Raw genomic sequence first — 18,876 nt, 5'->3', positions numbered from 1 at the left:
TAAGAACGTTCTTGTCATTATTCAGAGTTGATACAAAATGGCTGCCAATCGGAATTTTTCTCGTCAATAGCTAAAGAAAGAGATGCTTAAGCCACAAGAACTTTCTCACCATTATTCAGAGTGAATACAAAATGGATACTGATCGGCATTTAATTTTTCTCGTCATTATCCAAAGAAAGATATACTTAAACAATAAGAATGTTCTCGTCATTATTCACAGTAGATACAAAATGAATGCTGATTGGCAGTAATTGGCTAATTGTCATTTGCCGTATAAAGAGATGCTTAAACAACAAGAACGTTCCCGTCAGTATTCACAGTGGATACAGAATCGATGCCCATCGGCAGTGATTTTTCTTGTCATAAGCCGAAAAAAAAAACTTAAAGAACAAGAACGTTCTCTTTATTATTCAGAGTGAAAACAAAATGTATGCTGATCGGCAGTAATTTTTCTCGTCATTAGCCAAAGAAAGAGATGCTTGAACAACAAGAACGTTCTCATCATTATTCAGAGTGAATACAAAATGGATGCTGATCGGCATTTAATTTTTCTCGTTATTATCCTAAGAAAGATATACTTAAACAATAAGAATGTTCTCGTCGTTATTCACAGTAGATACAAAATGGATGCCGACTGGGAGTAATTTTTCTTGTCATTAGCCAAATAAAGAGATGCTTTAACAACAGGAACGTTCTCATAGGTATTCACAGTGGATACAAAATCGATACTGATCGGCAGTAATTTTTCACGTCATTAGCTGAAAAAAAATACTTAAACAACAAGAACGTTTTTGTCATTATTCAGAGTGAATACAAAATGGATGCTGATCGGCAGTAATTTTTCTCGTCATTAGCCAAAGAAAGATGTGCTTAAACACAAAGAATGTCCTCGTCATTATTCACAATAGATACAAAATGGATGCTGATTGGCAATAATTTTTCTCATCATTAGTCAAAGAAAGAGACGCTTCAACAACAAAAACTTTCTTGTTATAATTCACGGTAGAAAATGTGTCAGTAATAATAATATATGCTATGACTTTGTAAAAGTGATTCTCCACTAGAATATGATAATTTTTCTTAAATAAATTATTTCCCAGGAGTCTAAAATAGAGGGAGCCACTTGATGGTTGTAGCTCTTGCGTGGCTCCCAAGAAAACATGGAAAAATCCTTTGGGAAAATTATTTACCTACCCCCCTCCCTAAGATATATTTTTGTATTTTCATTGAAAAACGTCCCCTATATGTATTCATATTTTTTTCTGTATGTGAAACAATACATTTTTTAGGATTTTCATTTCCAGAAAAAAGCAACCAAACACTATATTGCCCCCGAATTACTCCCATATTTATCTCAAGTTGTTCCAGGTGGTAACTCGCTATTACTGGGCTACTGTCAAATTCAAAATGGATGACTATCGAGACAAATTTTCCTCGTCGCTATTCATAGAAAGAGAGCCTTAAAAAACAAGCATGTTCTCATTATTTTACAAACTAGAAAATTTTTAAGCAGTAATAATATAAACATTAACTCTTTTAAAGCAATTCCTCACAAGGATAATAATTTTTCTAAATACAACCTTTTCTAGGAGTACTAAACAAAGGCAGAACACATGTCGGTCGTAGCCCTCCCGCAGCTTCCAAGAAAAATATAGAAAATATGAAAAATTATTTGCCTCTCTCCTTCCAGATTTTAAAATATTTTAGTATTTTATTGAAAAATGCCCCCCTCCCTTTATATTGGAAACAATATTTTTTTAGCATTTTCAATATAAAAGCAACAAAACGGCAGATTTCTTCCCAATTACTCCCAGGTTTGTCCCAATCTATTCCAAGTGATAACGTGTTCATTACCAGGCTGGCGACAAGTTCAAAATTCATGGTGGTCGGCAGTGATTTTACCCGTTGTTAGCCATAGAAAAAGAACCTTAAAAAAAAAATGTTTTTGCTACTCTACAGACTAAAAAATGTATAAGCAGTTGTAATATAAGCAAAAACTTTGTAAAAGCAATTTTTCCAGGGGTGTTGAATAGACGGAGAATACTTTTTGGTCGTAACCCTCCCGTAATTTCCAATAAAAAAATTAAATAGCTTGGGAAAAATTATTTGCCCCCTCCTCCCAAAATAATTTTTTGGGGTGTTTACATTGAAAAATGCCCCTCCCCCTCCCTTAGAAAATAAACAATGTAATTTTTAGTGTTTCATTATAAACCTAAATTGCCCCTCCCCTCAATTACTCCCAGACTTGTACCAAGTTATTCCAGGTGACATCTTGCCATTACAAAACTGGTATCAGATTAACAATGGATTGGCAATAATTTTCCTCTTCATTAGCCATAGAAAGATAGCCTCAAAAACTAAACTGTTCTCATTCTTTTTCACACTAAAATTATGTAAGCAGTTATAATTTAAGCAAAAACTTTGTAAAAGCAATTACCAACAAGAATAGGGTATTTTTTCCAAACTGAAATCTTATCTGGGAGTGCTAATTAGAGGGAGAGTACTTGGGGGTCGTAGCCCTCCTGGAGTTCCGAAGAAAACCATAGAAAAAGCGTTTGGGGAAAAAAGGAACAGTGATGTATTCTAGAAAAAGAAAAAAAGTTTCAAGATTAAATAAGCTATTATAGGCGAGAGAAATAAATACAAAAGACAGTATTCAAAAATCAAGAGAGTTTCAAATAAAAATAAACTTTCTTATGAATTATATCTACGTCTGTTCAGTCTCAATCTATATCTATAAAAATAAGTTGTCTATGTGTCTGTCGAGTGACGTCATGTTTGTGTGTCGACTGACGTCATGTTTGTCGACTGACGAAATTACAGACCGGGACATCGGGACACAAATGACGACCGGGACACCGGGACATAGGGAATATAAATGACGACTGGGACACTCAAAGAGAAAGCGACCGGGACACAAGGAATGTTCGATTAGCAATCACCATCAACAAAGCACCGGGACACAAATGCGACCGGGACACAGGGAATATAAATGACGACCAGGACACTCAAAGAGAAATTACAGACCGGGACACCGGAACACAAATGAGGACCGGGACAAAAATGACGACCGGGACACCGGGACACAGGGAATATAAATGACGACCGCGACACTCAAAGAGAAATTACAGACTGGGACACCGGGACACAAAAGACGACCGGGACAAAGGGAAACAATAACAACGGGGACGCCGGGGGGCACAGGGGGGTATATAAATGACGACGGGGACACAGGGCATGTTCAATTAGCAATCACCATCAACAAAGCTCAAGGGCAATCATTAGGATAATGAGGTATAGATCTGAACACAGATTGTTTTTCCTATGGACAATTATATGTTGCATGTTCAAGAGTCGTTAAACCTGACAATCTATTTATATGCACAGACAATGGGACAGCCAATAATGTTGTATATTCGCAAACTTTACGTAGTTAAATATATATATAATATTTTTTTACAACTAATTGGTCTTACTGTTGCATACCGAGTTTTATTGTGTGCCAAAATGTCGAAAATCAAAATCTTTAACCCAGTCTCATAATTTACATAAAATGAGTACTTGAAATTTCAAAGCCACATTTAGGGGGGGGGTTAGGCGGCTTGACACCCCCTCCTTCTGAGATGTTTTTTCAACTCATGAAAACGTAAAAAAATGAATATAAACAATTTTTTAATGTCTTTGAAAAATTTCAAGCCCCCCTCCCTCCGAAACAAAATATTGGATACGACCCAGTTCGGTTTATTTACCCCTTTCTTCCTTGAAGGATAGAAAATACAAAAGATTTAATATCCCTGTAACAAGCAGAAAAAAGAATGCATCTTTAAAGCATTTTTCCACTCTTGGACTTTTTTTGTACCCTTCCTTGATATTTAATACTATTAAAATTTAATATTAAATGCTAAGATTTAGTATGTACTATAATTATAAATATTCAACCCTTGAGATTAATACGAAAGAAGTTTTCACTTGAATTTATAAAAAAAAACTTTCAATTTAGAAAAATCTTGTTTTCATGCTAAATTGCAAGGAGATAACGCATATTTTATGACAACTTAAGGATAGGAAAGTAGCTCTCCCCAAACTTTGAAACCAAGCCGGCCCTAATTTCAAAAAAGAGGCTTATTTCTATGTTCTTGTTTCCATTTATTGGCATATCATTCCAACACATAAGGGATGATCTCCTATTTCTGCCACTATACCCACTCCCCCCTTCAAGCAGAATATGGAAGCTATTACTCAACAACGAAATGGTTAAGTATTCTAAACAATATTCCTCTGAAAAAGAGGTTCAATAGTTTCAGTTTTTTATATTTAAGGTTTGAAATGAAAAAAAAGTCTTTTTTTAACTGAAAGTAAGGAGCAACATTAAAACTTAAAACGAACAGAAGTTACTCCGGGTATGAAAGGGGCTGTTCTCTCCTCAACGCCTCGCTCTTTACGCTAAGGTTTGACTCTTTCTATTAATGCTACTTTATAAAACAGTAAATAACTTACTTTTACGTTTTTAGAGTTTCATTTACTATTGAGCCGGGTCGCTCCTTACTACAGTTCGTTACCACGAACTGTTTGATTGCCCGTCTCTCTATACCGAAGAAGTTGGATTATTATGATCTTGTGTAAAATTTACACATAGAACCGCTTCTGGTACGGAGTAGACAGGATGCCTTGAGTGGATGGGTGGTACAGGGGACTGGACATGGTATAAACTTTTACTACTTTTGATGATAAAACTTTTTAAATTTTGATTTACCTTTTTGAAACTGCACAGGCTTATTGCCAATTCTCTTCTAGGTTTTCCCCTATTGATTGTTGTTGTCTGGTCGATTGCCAAGGTCCAGAATCAGGAGGTTGATATTGATGAGGTAGGATAGTTTTCTTTTCTGCTTACAAGTCAATGCTATTATTGCAGACACACAAAGACTTGGCTATGTGCCCTCTCAAATGTTAATTCTTACGTTTCTTTAATAACATACAATTCGTCTGTCTTTGTCCTTTATAACTTATGCTTTTAAAAATTCCAGCCCCTATCCACTCAATAAAATCTTATTAACTTCTTTATGCCCTTACCATGCAGCAAAAAATCCCTCAATAGATAACCCCCATAAAATAGATCTTTTTGAGCATTTTACAAAGCTACCTAACAAATTCTATACACATTCTGTAGGTACAGATTTTATAATTCTATAATTCAATTATCCTATACATAAAATTCTATACTATTTTATTGTTAATATTCATAATGTTTTCTTCTATTTCTTATATTATATCATTTATTCTATTAAATGTTGATCATATTTTGATTTAAGAAATTTTTTTCTTAGATTAAATCATTGTACCAAATTTGAGCATATATTAAGTCACATAATATCAAACAGTTCGTGGTAACGAACTGTAAGTAAGGAGTGACCAGGCTCAATAGTAACCAAGATTGTAAAAAATGGAATTTTGATACCAACAGATACATCAGAAAAATTGGTTTATTATTCTGATTCCAAATATATATTTTTTTTAAGTTTAGTCCTACTTAACAAAGGATACGAACCAGAGAATTTTTGCCTGATTTTCAAAAAATGAGGGAAACACCCTTCTAAAGATAATAAATCTTAAAGAATACCCCACCATCAGATTCCGTGTATCAGAGAACCCTACTTTACAGGTTTCAAGCTCCTATCTTCAAAAACGTTGAGTTTTGTACATTTTTTTTTCAAAGGAAAGATTTTCAAAAGTTACACGTTCATTTGTTAGTTTTTTGCACTGTATTCTTTTCTGGTTTTACCAGGGGTGATTGTATCGACCAATTGGTCCTAGAATATTGAGAAATGGAAAGTTCTAGTGTCTATTTAAAGTGAACAAAAAGATTAATGGGCAACTAGAGCCTCTCCCACGCTACGTTTTCTCGAAATCGTCAGAATAAAATTTTGAGATAGCCATTTTGTTCAGCATAGCTAAAAAGTCGAAAAACTATGTTTTTGGAGATAACAAGAGCCCCCACAGCTCCTGGGGAAAGGTCTTTAAATTATAAAATAGTCAACATTTTTCAAGTTATCACAGTAGTTCAATATTCTCTCATTTCCTGAATAGTTCAACTTATTACCTCCAGCTGTTTTTTTCAGACATTGTAAGTAATCGCTTTTAACAATCTGGATGCACACAGTGTCTTACTCTAGCCCAAGATACTTTCCACAGCTGTTCCACAGATACATTAGCCCAAGGCCCTCAGAGAGTTTGAAATTTATACCGTTGGTCGTTCCACAGATAAAGCACATTCTCTCTACTGACAACGTAAATGCACATAGTGTCTTTTGATTTAGTTTGAAATCCTTCTCAGCTTCTTCTGAAAATTTCAGCTTAATGCACTAGGCTACTTCTGAGACATTACAGATGTGTCTTAAAGACTTCTGATTTATTTCAACACAACACTCTCTAAAAAATTTCAACTTAAAATCCTTAGCTGTTCCTGAGTTACAGCTGATCCATCCTTTTGACAACCTGAATGCGTATATTGACTTTTGAATTAATTCGATATCTCCCTCAGCATTCCCCGAAAAATTCATCAATACCCATACCCGTGGCGTAAGTGAAAAGCCGTTGCATATCAGCATCGTAAGCCGTTACTTGATGAATCGAGCCGTTCTCAAGATATTGTAAACATGCTCTTTTGATAAGAGTGCAGACAGCCTCATTTGATTAGGTTGAGCATCCTCATTAACATGGTCTAAAAGTTTCAACTTGATATCTCTGCTCGTTTCTGACATATTGCAGATTCGTCCTTTTGTCAACATAGTGAATTCGCCGATTGTCAATATTCCTCCTGAATGCACATAGTGTTTTTGATTAGCTCATCATGCTCTAAAACTTTCTCCTTAGTACATTTACCTGTTCCTGAATATTGCAGATATGTTCTCTTTACAATTTGGATACATATGGTGTCTTTTCATTATTTCAACATTCCCTAAAAGTTTCAACTTAATACTTTAATGAGTCTTGAGAAATTCTATGTATTCCATTTTGACAGCCTGGACTCACATAGTTTCTTTAATTAGTTCAACTGCAACATCCGTCTCAACAAGCCTTGAAAGTTACAACTTTATGCCCACTACCATTCTTAAGTTGTAACTCATTCTACATTTGACAACTTGCATGCATATATTTTCTTTGAAAGTTTTTTTCAATGCCCCTCAACATTCCCTGGAAGTTTCAAATTGATACGCTTAGATGCTCTTGAGAAACTGCCGACATCTACTCAACTAAGTCCTTTTGACAGTTTGGATGCACATAATGCATCCAAAGATATATAAGATTTATTATAAATCTTATATAAAGATATACAAGAATCCAGATATATAAGATTTATTAAGCTTAGTGCTACCCAATAAATATCAAAAACCTGACAAAATTTGCCTGATTTTTGAAAATAAGGGGAAATTTCCCCTATAAGTCAAAGAACCTTAATGAAAACCACGCCACTAGATTCGGCATAGAAGAGAACCCTACTGTTAGGGTTTCAAGCTCCTATCTGGAAAAATATTGATTTTAGTAATTTCCACCAGATGAAAGATCACAGATGCCCGTTTACTTGTTTTTGTCCCCCTCCCAAAGGCCATCGTATCAAACCAATGGTCCTATAATGTCTGGAGAGGGATCAATAGAACGGAAATTAAAAGTTCTAGTTCCTTTTTATGTGACCAAAAAATTGGAGGGCAGAAAGCCCCTTCCCATGCTTTTCACCAAAATAGCCCGATCAAAATTTTTAGATAGCCATTTTGTTCAGCATAGCTAAAGATCTAAAAACTATGCGTTTGGATATAACATAGAAACCACAGACTTTGGGGGAAGGTCATGAAATTTGTCCATTATTTACGTAAAGTTTTTATTTTTGGAAAGTTTGCATACAAATTTTGGGTGGGGGAGGGGTGTTGAACTCTCTGTTGGAAGGATTTCGTTTGGGAAGAAAGTTTATGGGGCTGAATGTTACAGGGGAATTTTACACTGGAGGAATATGCCAAAATTCCTATACGAATTTCTTTTAATTTGCATTACTTTCTCTTTGAAGGCTCAATAAGTGTGGAGATGTTTATGGTAATTATCTGGGGTAAATTTAATCGTTATTGTATTGTCTAAAAGATATCCCTGGGGATGAGGCATTTTTCCGTGGATGTAGAGTCGGATTTCTCAGTATTATTTAAAAAGCCATCAAAAATTGTAATAAAAAAACAAGTTTTTTCAATTGAAAGAAAGGAGAAACTTTAAACCTTAAAATGAACAGAAATTATTAAGTATATGAAGGGGGTTAACTCCTCCTAAAAATCTTGCTCTTTACGCTGATATCTTAATTCTGTCCCAAATAATGACGAAGACCACACTGCCTTTCCATAATACAACTACAGAAGAGAGAATAACGAGGACTTCCCAAGACAGTGAACCAACAAAACCTATTTGAATATTTTGGCCCTATATCTAAGGGCCGTCTTCAGCAAAGAAAATAATAAAGAATAAAACACTTACAGTAAAAGTTTTCGGTTAAAAATCTTTTCTACGAAACAATTCTAATTAGCAATGACCTAGGAACCAAACAAACTGTCCACAAGGCAATCGAAATCAAATGAAACTTAAATAATAATACATCCCTAAATAGAGACTTAGGTGAATACGCACTCAAACCTATGTACACAAAATTAATTATAGAAAATAATCTCATTCAAAATAAAACAAAATAGGAACGAATAAAAACAAGCCCAATCCCAAAAGAACTACAAGATTAGCTGCAGAGAAGGCAAATATCGCAATAAGAAATTATTCCAATTTTTAATAAATACAGTTTGTTCAATGAATGAACCTTTTTAGCTTGTAAAATGTTAGCTTTTATCACACAGTTTTGGCTGAACTTTTCGTTAAGAAGTAATGACGCCAAAGCTATTTAAAAAAAAACAATGGATTTTTGACCGAAAACTTGTATTGTAAGTGTTTTATTGTTTATTATTTTCTTTGCTGAAGACGGCCCTTACATATAGGGTCGAAATATTCAAATAGGTTTTGTTGGTTCACTGTTTTGGGAAAAAAGTCCTCATTATTCTCTTTTCTGTAGTTGTATAATTTTGTCCCAATTTTTCAGTAACGACTCTTGAAAAACAAGAGTCGTTTATTTAGAACAATAAGAAGATTTTTTTGAAGGAATAAAAAACTTGAGTGGGAAGAGCAGAGGGCGACTTCCTTCATATACCGGATATGACTGTAAGCTTTGAAATTCGCCCACATTTTTTAAACATAGCTTTTGTTATTAAAATGTGCCGGACATAGAGAGATCACCAGTTCAAACGTGACTGCTCCCCTTGATTTTAATCAGAAGTGAAGTGAAGAGCTATGACTATGACATTAAATCTTAACCTAAAGTAATTCATATTTTTATCAAACAATTATGCAAAAACTTTATCATACAGTTATATTTGTTTTTGTATTATTTGTAAAAAGATCCGAAATGAAAGAAAAAAGTTTCTTTTTTTCTAATTGAAAGAAAGAAGCGACATTAAAACTTCAAACAAACCGAAATTATCCTATACATGAAAGTCGCTATTCCATCTTCAACGACTCAACCTTTACGAGGCTAGTGAACCTCCTATCACTTTTGAATTTTAAAAGGAACACTAGGACTTTTTATTTACAATTGAATGTACCGCATCCTAAGTTTAATTGGTACACGACACCCATCTAGAAAAACTTTTCTAGAAAACCTTAAATTTTAATAATGGGCAGCAATTATAGCCTATAGTCTTTGCCCTGAAGGCCGTGACGAGGGGAGGGGATTGTTATCCCCAAAAACATAATTACTGGTCCTCTCAAATGTGCTTAACAAAATTGTTATCTCAGAATTTTGATATTTTGGGGGGAATGATAGGCATGGAGGGGCGGGATTAGTTGCACTTAAATCAATATCGACTAGGCCTATTAAAAGTGACACTAGAAGTTCTGATTTCAGGTCCTATGAACCCCCTCTAAAGTTTATAAGACCACCCTTTTTATAATACCTTATATGTCCCAGGGGCATAACTTGTAGCTCTTGCCCTGAGGGCTGTGTGTGTGTTGGGAGGGGTGATGTGGTTATCATTTTCAAAGAAATAATTACTGGACTTTTAAACTATGCTGAACAAAATGGTTATCTCAAAATTTTGATTAGATTTATTTAGGGAAATAATGACGGTGGGTGGGGAGGCTGTTTGCCCCAAATCACTTTCGACTATTAAAAAGGGGCACTAGAACTTGCAGTTTCCAGTCGAATATGCCCCTTTCGAAGTTTTTAAGACAACTTTTCCCATACGAATTGCTTGGTCTTAAAAAAAAATATATTTTGCCTACATCGCTCTTTACTTAGTTACCGGAACTGCGCTACCTGTGGTCAAAAAAAGAAGCTGAACTGCAGCTAGGAATCATCAGAGAAGGGAAAAAAATCCTTCATTTTGCTTAAATAGTGAATTTTCTTATCTGCTTAATATATTATCTGTTTAATACATGGTTCAGGCTTACAGTTTTTAAAGCCCGGCTTGTCGCACTTTTTAGGTAAAAAAAAAGACTTTTTCGGCTCTCTTTGTCACAAGTTGAAAATGTCGTCAGTGGGCAACTCTGACCATACGTCAAAGAATTATCTCTATGGAAAATTTGGTTTGCTCTTACTTACTGGGATTTAATGAGAAAAAGCCTAAGATTGCTAGGCCACGTTTTATTCATGCAAAATGACATATTACGAAAATTTGTGCTTTTTGTCATCGACCTGTATTACTGTGTGATCTTCTTCTTCTTTTTCTTCCCTTTCTCTTTTTCTTTCTCTTTTTCTTCGGCTTTTGCCGAAGGACTTGTCCGTTATGACCTCTTCTTCCTGCTTGTGCAAGGGCCTCAAAGATGTTTTCAACACGAGATTCCAATTCCAGGATTTGTGTGAGGGCATACGGATTGCATTCATTTTTTTCACCCCTTTGACTTCAAAAAGACACTAGCAATCATTCTTTGTCATCTTCTTCTCCCTTCTTTTTGGTTTGTGGGAAGTGTGAGTGCTTGAGCTGCCTGTCCCCAGCAGTTTAAGGCCTAGAGGCCGTCTCTTTTCTTCAATTAAATGAAAAAAAAACAAGTTTTTTTTAAATGAAAGTAAGGAGCGACATTAAAACTTAAAGCGAACAGAAATTACTCCGTATATGAAAGGGGCTTTTCCTCCTCGACACCCCGCTCTTTACGCTAAAGTTTTTTATTGTTTTAAAAAGTAGTGTTGCGAGAAAGAATCAAACTTTAGCGTAAGGAGCGGGGTGTCGAGGAGGAAAAGCCCCTTTCATATACGGAGTAATTTCTGTTCGTTTCAAGTTTTAATGTCGCTCCTTACTTTCATTGAAAAAAACTTGTCTTTTTCATTTAATTTCTGAAAGTTTTTGAATTAATGCATGTCTGATTTTGGCTCTCCGTACATAAATTATTAAAATGAAATTTGTATATTAATTTTTTTTGACTAAATGGCTTTCTCTTAGTTTTGGTCAGACGATTTTGAGAAATAAGGGGTGGAGAGGGAGGCCTAGTTGCCCTCCAATTTTTCGGTTACTTAAAAAGGCAACTAGATCTTTTAATTTTTAACGAACGTTTTTATTAGTAAAAAAAAAATACGTTACTTAAGAATTAACTTACGTAACAAACTTTTATATTCTTATATTTTTGATTATATATATGAAGGGGTTGGTTCCCTCGTTAATACCTCGCTCTTCACACTAAATCTTTTTTTTATCCCAATTCTTTAAGAATGGCCCCTGAATCAGAAAGGCCGTAGAATAAATAGTTGAATTTATTTAAAAACTTTTTAGCATAAAGAGCGAAGTATTTATCTCCTCCAAAATACCTCGCCCTTTATTCTAAAGTATTTTTAGAACCCCTCATATGCGTAATAATCTCTGTTCGTTTTAATTTTTAATGCTTCTCCTTACTTTCAATTGAAAAAACTTTTTCATGTTTATATTTCCATTGTTTTTTTTATAGTAATGCTAGAAAGTCCTGCGCCCTTTCCATTGAATTTCTCTTCCCCCATGAAATATTCCTCCAAGGAAAGATCCTCCCATATAGCCCCCTCCCCTGAACCCCACACCCAAACCAAAAAAATCCCCCTGATAACGTCGGTACACTTCCCAGTAACCATTACTGTATGTAAACATTGGTCAAAGTTCGTAACTTGCAGCCCCTCCCCCAGGGACTGTGGGGGGTAAGTCATCTCCAAAGACATATTTTTTATGATTCTCGACTATGCGGAACAAAATGACAATCTCAAAATTTTGATTCGTTGACTTTGGGAAAAAAAATGAGCGTGGAAGGGGGCCTAGGTGCCCTCCAATATTTTGGTCACTTAAAAAGGGCACTAGAACTTTTCATTTCCGTTACAATGAGCCCTCTTGCAACACTCTAGGACCACTTGGTCGATACGATGACCCCTGGGGAAAAAAAAACAAAAAAAAACAAAAAAACAAATAAACACGCACCCGTGATTTGTCTTCTGGCAAAAAATACGAAATTACACATTTTTGTAGATTGGACCTTGAAATTTTTTATATAGTGTTCTCTGATACGCTGAATGCGATGGTGTAATTTTCGTTAAGATCCTATGACTTTTAGGGGGTGTTACCCCCTATTTTCCAAAATAAGGCAAATTTTCTCAGACTCGTAACTTTTGATGAAAAAGACTAAATTTGAGGAAACTTATGTATTTAAAATCAGCATAAAAATCCGATTCTTTTGATACATCTTTTAGCATCGAAATTCCGTTTTTAGAGTTTCGTTTATTATTGAGCCGGGTGGCTCCTTACTACAGTTCGTTACCACGAACTGTTTGATAGAAAACAAACTAAATTCTGATACAGATGTCACAAAATCAAAAAATTTAAATTTGACAGGATAGCGATGAGAAACAAAATTAAGTTTTGGGTTTTGGGTGTAATTTTTTAAAAGTACGCCCAAGGCTATTATTTGAGATTAAAAAAAAAACGCAATTGTCATACTGTAATCACAGCACAAACGATGAATTTTACAAGAGAGTAGGACAGAAAAATAGACTTTGGGTACTGAACAACTGTTTGTACACCCAAGGTTATCCTTCAAGATAAGATAAGTAGGACTCTAATAAAAAAAATTACAAAGTAAGAAACATATATTTTACAGGTAAGCTAGAGAAAGGGAATATTTCTGGGGGGTTTATGGCTGCTATTACTGAACAGCTGGTTGTACAAGGAAGGTTTCTTACTTGCTAACACAAAATGGTTGATAATGAATTAATAGCTATTTCCACAAGGGAGGTTTTTGCTACGATGAGACAAACATAAATTTTATACAGCTCACATAACTTGAACTATTTCTGCATTGGAAAAAAGAAAATGTAGCGTTTTTTAAGATGGAATTGAAACTCTTAATTAATATGAAACTAAAATAACAAACAAGGAAGGGATTTGGATCACTCGATTTGATTGACTTTATTTAAAAAGGCAGCTTGTAAATGTTACATTAGCAAAAATCGTATCATAACGCCTTTATCACAAATGAGAAAGTCTTAAAATAGGAAAAAAATGCCATTATTTATTGGCATTATCAATTTTCAAAACGGTCCTTTCTTTTACTAATAATTACCGAAAGACTAATTGTGTATAAAAACCTTTCATGCCCTCCTCCCCCATAAATATAGGCCTATATTTTACAATAGCTCTTCTGACTAAGCCTATAATTCGTATAAAAATCCTTAGAAATACTAGTTTCTATTGTACTTGCCCTCAAGAATTAGTGCTTGTCACAAGTCTCCAGAGAAAAAAAAAAATGCATAAAGGAAATGTTTTGAGAAGTCACGGAATAAATGAAGCATGTTATTATAGGTTCTTAAAATCACAAAAGAAACACAAAAAACAGTATTTAAAGAACAACAAGGCAAATAATAGAATTGCGTATGATTATTAAGGCGTACACGATTTTAAACAAAAGGAGTAACCGTTTATGAGAGAACAAAGCTAAAATCTCTCTTAGTGTACCAAGTGGTAAATGATACAAGTAAATTCATAGTCATCTAAGTCTATATATTTATTGGCACACATCTGGGAGGGGGGGGGGGGAAGATAGACAACAAAGCGTCCAACTAGGATAAAGCAACCATCATTCTTGTGGGTTGCTTTTAACCGGGGTAATGAGTTAACTAAACAAAGATATAAACTTTCCATTAATGGATATTGAAACAGCTTTCCTCTCTGGCACGTCGTTATTCTATATGGAAAAAAGTATTATTAATGGGCGGTCGTCAAGGAATGGAAAAGCCCGCCCCTTTCAGAAAGCATTATATTCAAATAGGAAAATAATTTCAATGAATCTTTTTTGTTTAAGAAGGTTTTAATTATCTGTTTACCTTATGGTTAAAAGGGGGTAAAAGTGGTCGAATAAAAGTTAATATATTAACGCATAAAGCACTTTTGTGCTCATTCTCTCAGCGTCAACGTACTAAAAGGATGAATGCAGAGATAGAATGGTGGGAAGGAGAATAAATAGAGCTAAGAATTGAAGAATGACCTGAATAACCTCAACACTCAGTACTACTAATCTCTATGTGACAAATTTATGCCATAAGTACTTTCTGTTTATTAATGGAGAAAAATCCTTGCTAAGAGGAAATCATTAGTCGACTATGAGAGTTCAAAGAGTGAAGAGCTAAACCAGTTTTCAATTGAATTGGATACAGTCCTTGCTAAGAATTTGATGAACTTGCGTGAATAACCAAGCACATATTACAAACGTGAGTACTTTTGGGGCGGCAAATTGGAACATTCTGTTGTTGAAATTTGTTACCTGTAGTGTTCACCCCCCCCCCCCATTGTGACTGAAGATTGTAAAATGGCAAAATACAAACTGTTTGATCTTTTCCTAGCTTCATTTCAAGGATATCCCTTATGGCCATCAGTAGTTATTAAAACCACCAAAGACCAGAAAAATCAAGCTAGATATCTAGTCTTTTGCTATGGCACCCACTCTGAGCATAATATAGCTGAAGCACACATCCGCAACTGGAATGACCATTTTAAAGAAGCTTGCGCGAGAACAGATAAAGATGTAAATAAGGCTTTTGATGAGCAGCGCTTATCCCCTGATATTTTCAAGACTCTAAGTAAGTCCTACTTATCGCTACCCGCTAAAACTAAGGGAAAATCCAGCCTAGCACCATTAACTCCAACTTCTGCAGCAGCATCAACTTTAAAAGAAATAATAAATGAAACTCAAGAGGAACTAATGATCACTAAGTCTAACCTAATGCTAAGAATCTATACCCAAGGATGACATCCGGACTTCTCAAAAGCTGGATAAGGAAAAATAATCTCTGGAGGTATTATAAATGCGCTACACTTTCAACGAGTGCTATTCGTCTTTGTCAATTCAAGATTTACCGGAATATATATAATTCCTTGTGTAGGAAAGCCAAATCTCTCTATTATCTAAATAAATTTGCTGCGGGTAATAAGAATATTCGTAAAACTTGGAAGGTAATAAATTCTGGGCTTAAACCTGGTTCTCAATATAGCTCTTTACCTATGAGTCTGATCATTGGTGATGAGACTGTAGAGGGTGAGCTTAATGTCCAAGAAGCGTTTACTTCATTTTTCGCTAGTATTGGTAATAATATCGCTTCCACAGCTACTTTATCTCGGTCTAAGTCGGACTTTAGATCTTGCCTCGGCCCGTCTTGTGTTAAGTCTATGTTTCTAGAGCCAGTAACAGAAATTGAAATTACTAAAATTGTTAATGGCTTGAAAGAATCATCTTCATCTGGGCCAGATTCTATTCCTACTAAAGTAGTTAAATCTATTCTTCCTTCAATAGTTGTGCCTCTTACAAAACTTGTTAATCTTTCATTTAAATATGGGGTTTTTCAAGATCCTCTCAAGCGTGCTCGGATTATTCTTCTGTATAAAGGTGGACCAAGAAATGATCCAGCAAATTATTGACCAATTTCGATTTTATAAGTACTTAGTAAAATCTTCGAAAAGGCTATGCTTTCTCGTCTGCTTAAATTTCTAAAATCTAAAGAGTTTCTTCGTGATTTTCAATTTGGTTTCCGAATGAAGCACTCCACTGAGCATGCCTGTATGACCCTTTTGAGTTTTATACATTCTGAATTGGATTCGGGATTAATTCCGGCTGCTATATTCCTGGATATTCGCAAGGCATTCGATTCCTTAACCCATGAAATTCTTCTATCGAAGATGTCTCAATTTGGCATTAGGGGTAATGTATTTTCTTGGTTTCAATCTTTGAATGATAGGTTAATTTCTGTCAATCCACAATTTAATTTCTGTCAATCACAAGTGAATTTTGGCGTCCTTCAGGGATCAATTTTAGGGCCAGTGCTATTTTTGATTTAAATAAATGATCTTTTTTACGCAGTAAAAAAGCAGAAACCTATTTATTGCTGAAGACTCTGTCATCCTAAACCTTCCCTTGCCCATAATGCCAGCTATAGTTCGCCATCTTCTGATGTCCCTGTTTGTTTTGCTGATGATAGCACACTCGGCACTTTGGGGAACTGTGAATCCGAGCTTCGATTAAACTTGGAATACTTGTTTGAGAGAGTAATTTCATGTCTTGATGCTAATTTTCTTACCCTAAATTATTCAAAATCCAATCTTTTGATATTTTCGCATGTTTCTCAGATTTATCCCAAATTATCAGAAATTCATCAGCCAAATGGGATAATTCACAGATCTAAAGATCGATATGTTCGTTTTTTGGGCATTCTTGTTGATGAAAACTTGTCTTTCAAGCGTCACATTGATTTGATTAAAATGAAGATATGCAGGAGTCTCGGTATTTCAAGGAAACTCAAACATATTTTCCCTGGACCAATTTTGGAAATCTTTTCTCACTCCTTGATCCGATCTTACGTTTCCTACTGTCCAATAGTATGGATGTCAACCTTTCCTTCACTGTTAAAACCACTTTCTAAGGTTTATAATAAAGCTAGAAACCTCATTAAAGAAACTAACCGTTCAAGAGTTATCCCATTACTTGATCTCGAGTCACTGTATATTCTGTCATGTGCATGTTTTACTTTTTCTCAGCTTCATGGTAACCTCCCCCGTCCCCTAAGTGTTCAGCCATCTTTCACCTCTGATCAGAATAATTATAATCTTCGCAATACCGAAAATCATATTCAAGTTCCTTTTACTCCTTGTGTGAGGTCAGACTTTAATCCTTTAATTGCGAGTTATATTATATGGAATAAGTTGCCCGAATCAGCTCGAAGGTGCCACTCATTCGGTTTGTTCAAAAAAACTATTAAAAATTCATTGGCTTCTTAGAAATTATTTTATCTCTTTTTATATGTGTATATGCGTGTATGTATGCATATATATTTCCTTATTATTTCATTGGAGTCTATTTTATCTACAGATCTACATAATTAACTTAGTCTATTCAATCTATTAGTCTATTTAGTTTTGTTTTCTATAGTTTTTCATTTTATTTATATTTTCCTCCCTTCTCCTTTTTGCTCTTCTCTCTGTGAGTAAGTGATTTTTTTTCTTCTCTGAGTAAGTGGCTCGTTCATTTTCCTCTTTTTTACAGGCCAAAGAGCCTTTGGGGAAATAGTAAAATGTAATATTGTATGTTGCAAAACAAATTGTATGCAAAATTGTATTGTATGCAAAAACAAAAGTTTAAATCAATAGTGAAAACGAAATTTGATTACTTGAGTTGATTAAAGGGAAATTTCGTAACTAAATACTGAAAGTTTGGAATTTATTTTTCGCACCAAATTTGTAAAATAGAAACATGGTGTGACAACCGTTAAAAAATAATTTAAAAATGTATGGCACCAAATACCTTTCAAAGCTGTAGATTTCCTGGCGTAGTTATCTTTTGGAAAATTTCTAGGACTCCAATGAAGATTTCAGTGAAACCGTAGTTAGCTTTTTGAAGGCGTAGTCAAACAGTTCGTGATAACGAACTGTAGTATTCAGCGACCTAGCTAAATAACAACAACATTTTAATGCTAATATATACATCAACAGAATCAGATTTTTATGCTGATTTTAAAATGTAAGTTTCGTCAAGTTTAGTCTTACCCATCAAAAGATAAATTTGCCGTATTTTAAAAAATAAGGGACACACCCCCTAAAAGTAATAGAATCTTAATAAAATTCACACCATCAGATTCAGCATATCAGAGAACCCTACCGTAGAGGTTTCAGCATATCAGAGAACTCTATTGTAGAGTATTCAAGCTCCTATCTACGGAAATGTGGAATTTTGTATTTTTTTTTTGCCAGAAGAAAGATCATGGATGCTTGTTTATTTGTTCTATTGTTGTTTTTTTCCAGAAGTGGTCGTATCGACCCAGTGGTCCTAGAATGTCACTAGATTGCTCTTTCTAACGGAAATTAAAAGTTCTAGTGCCTTTTTAAGTTACCCAAAAAATTGGAGGGCAACTAGGCCCCCTCCTACGCTCTTTTTTCCCCAAAGTCACCGGATCAAAATTTTGAGATAGCCATTTTGTTCAGTATACTCAAAAAATCTAATAACTATGTCTTTTAGGACGACTTAATCTCCCATAGTCCCCGGGGAAAGGGCTGCTATTATGAACTTTGCCCATTCTTTACATATAGTACTGGTTATTGAGAAATATATTGACGTTTTCAGGGGTATTTTTTTGGTGGTGGGAGGGTGGTGTGGGTGGAGGGGGTTTCAAAAGAGGATATGTCCATGGAGAAATTTATCGTGAAGGAAGAGAATATCCATGAAGGGAACGGGGTATACTACGTATATGAGGGGTTCGTCCTCTCTTCAATACCTCGCTCTTTACGCTAAAGAATTTTAGCAATGTCAAAAAAGCTATTT

General features: G+C 34.9%; 1 protein-coding gene across 2 annotated transcripts in view; it reads left to right on the top strand.

Moving 5' to 3' along the window:
- Positions 1–18,876, top strand: part of LOC136039273 (diuretic hormone receptor-like) — a 214,200-nt gene that overhangs the window by 124,989 nt on the left and 70,335 nt on the right. For both annotated transcript variants that reach the window (XM_065722850.1, XM_065722851.1), the window contains one exon: positions 4,795–4,865. In XM_065722850.1, the coding sequence (XP_065578922.1) occupies positions 4,795–4,865 (71 nt within the window). The remainder of the gene's footprint in view (positions 1–4,794; positions 4,866–18,876) is intronic.

The sequence above is a fragment of the Artemia franciscana genome, chromosome 19, assembly GCF_032884065.1.
Source record: "Artemia franciscana chromosome 19, ASM3288406v1, whole genome shotgun sequence".
Classification (NCBI taxonomy): domain Eukaryota; kingdom Metazoa; phylum Arthropoda; class Branchiopoda; order Anostraca; family Artemiidae; genus Artemia; species Artemia franciscana.
The sequence above is the reverse complement of the archived record's forward strand: the minus strand, read 5'-3'. Positions and strand labels throughout refer to the sequence as shown.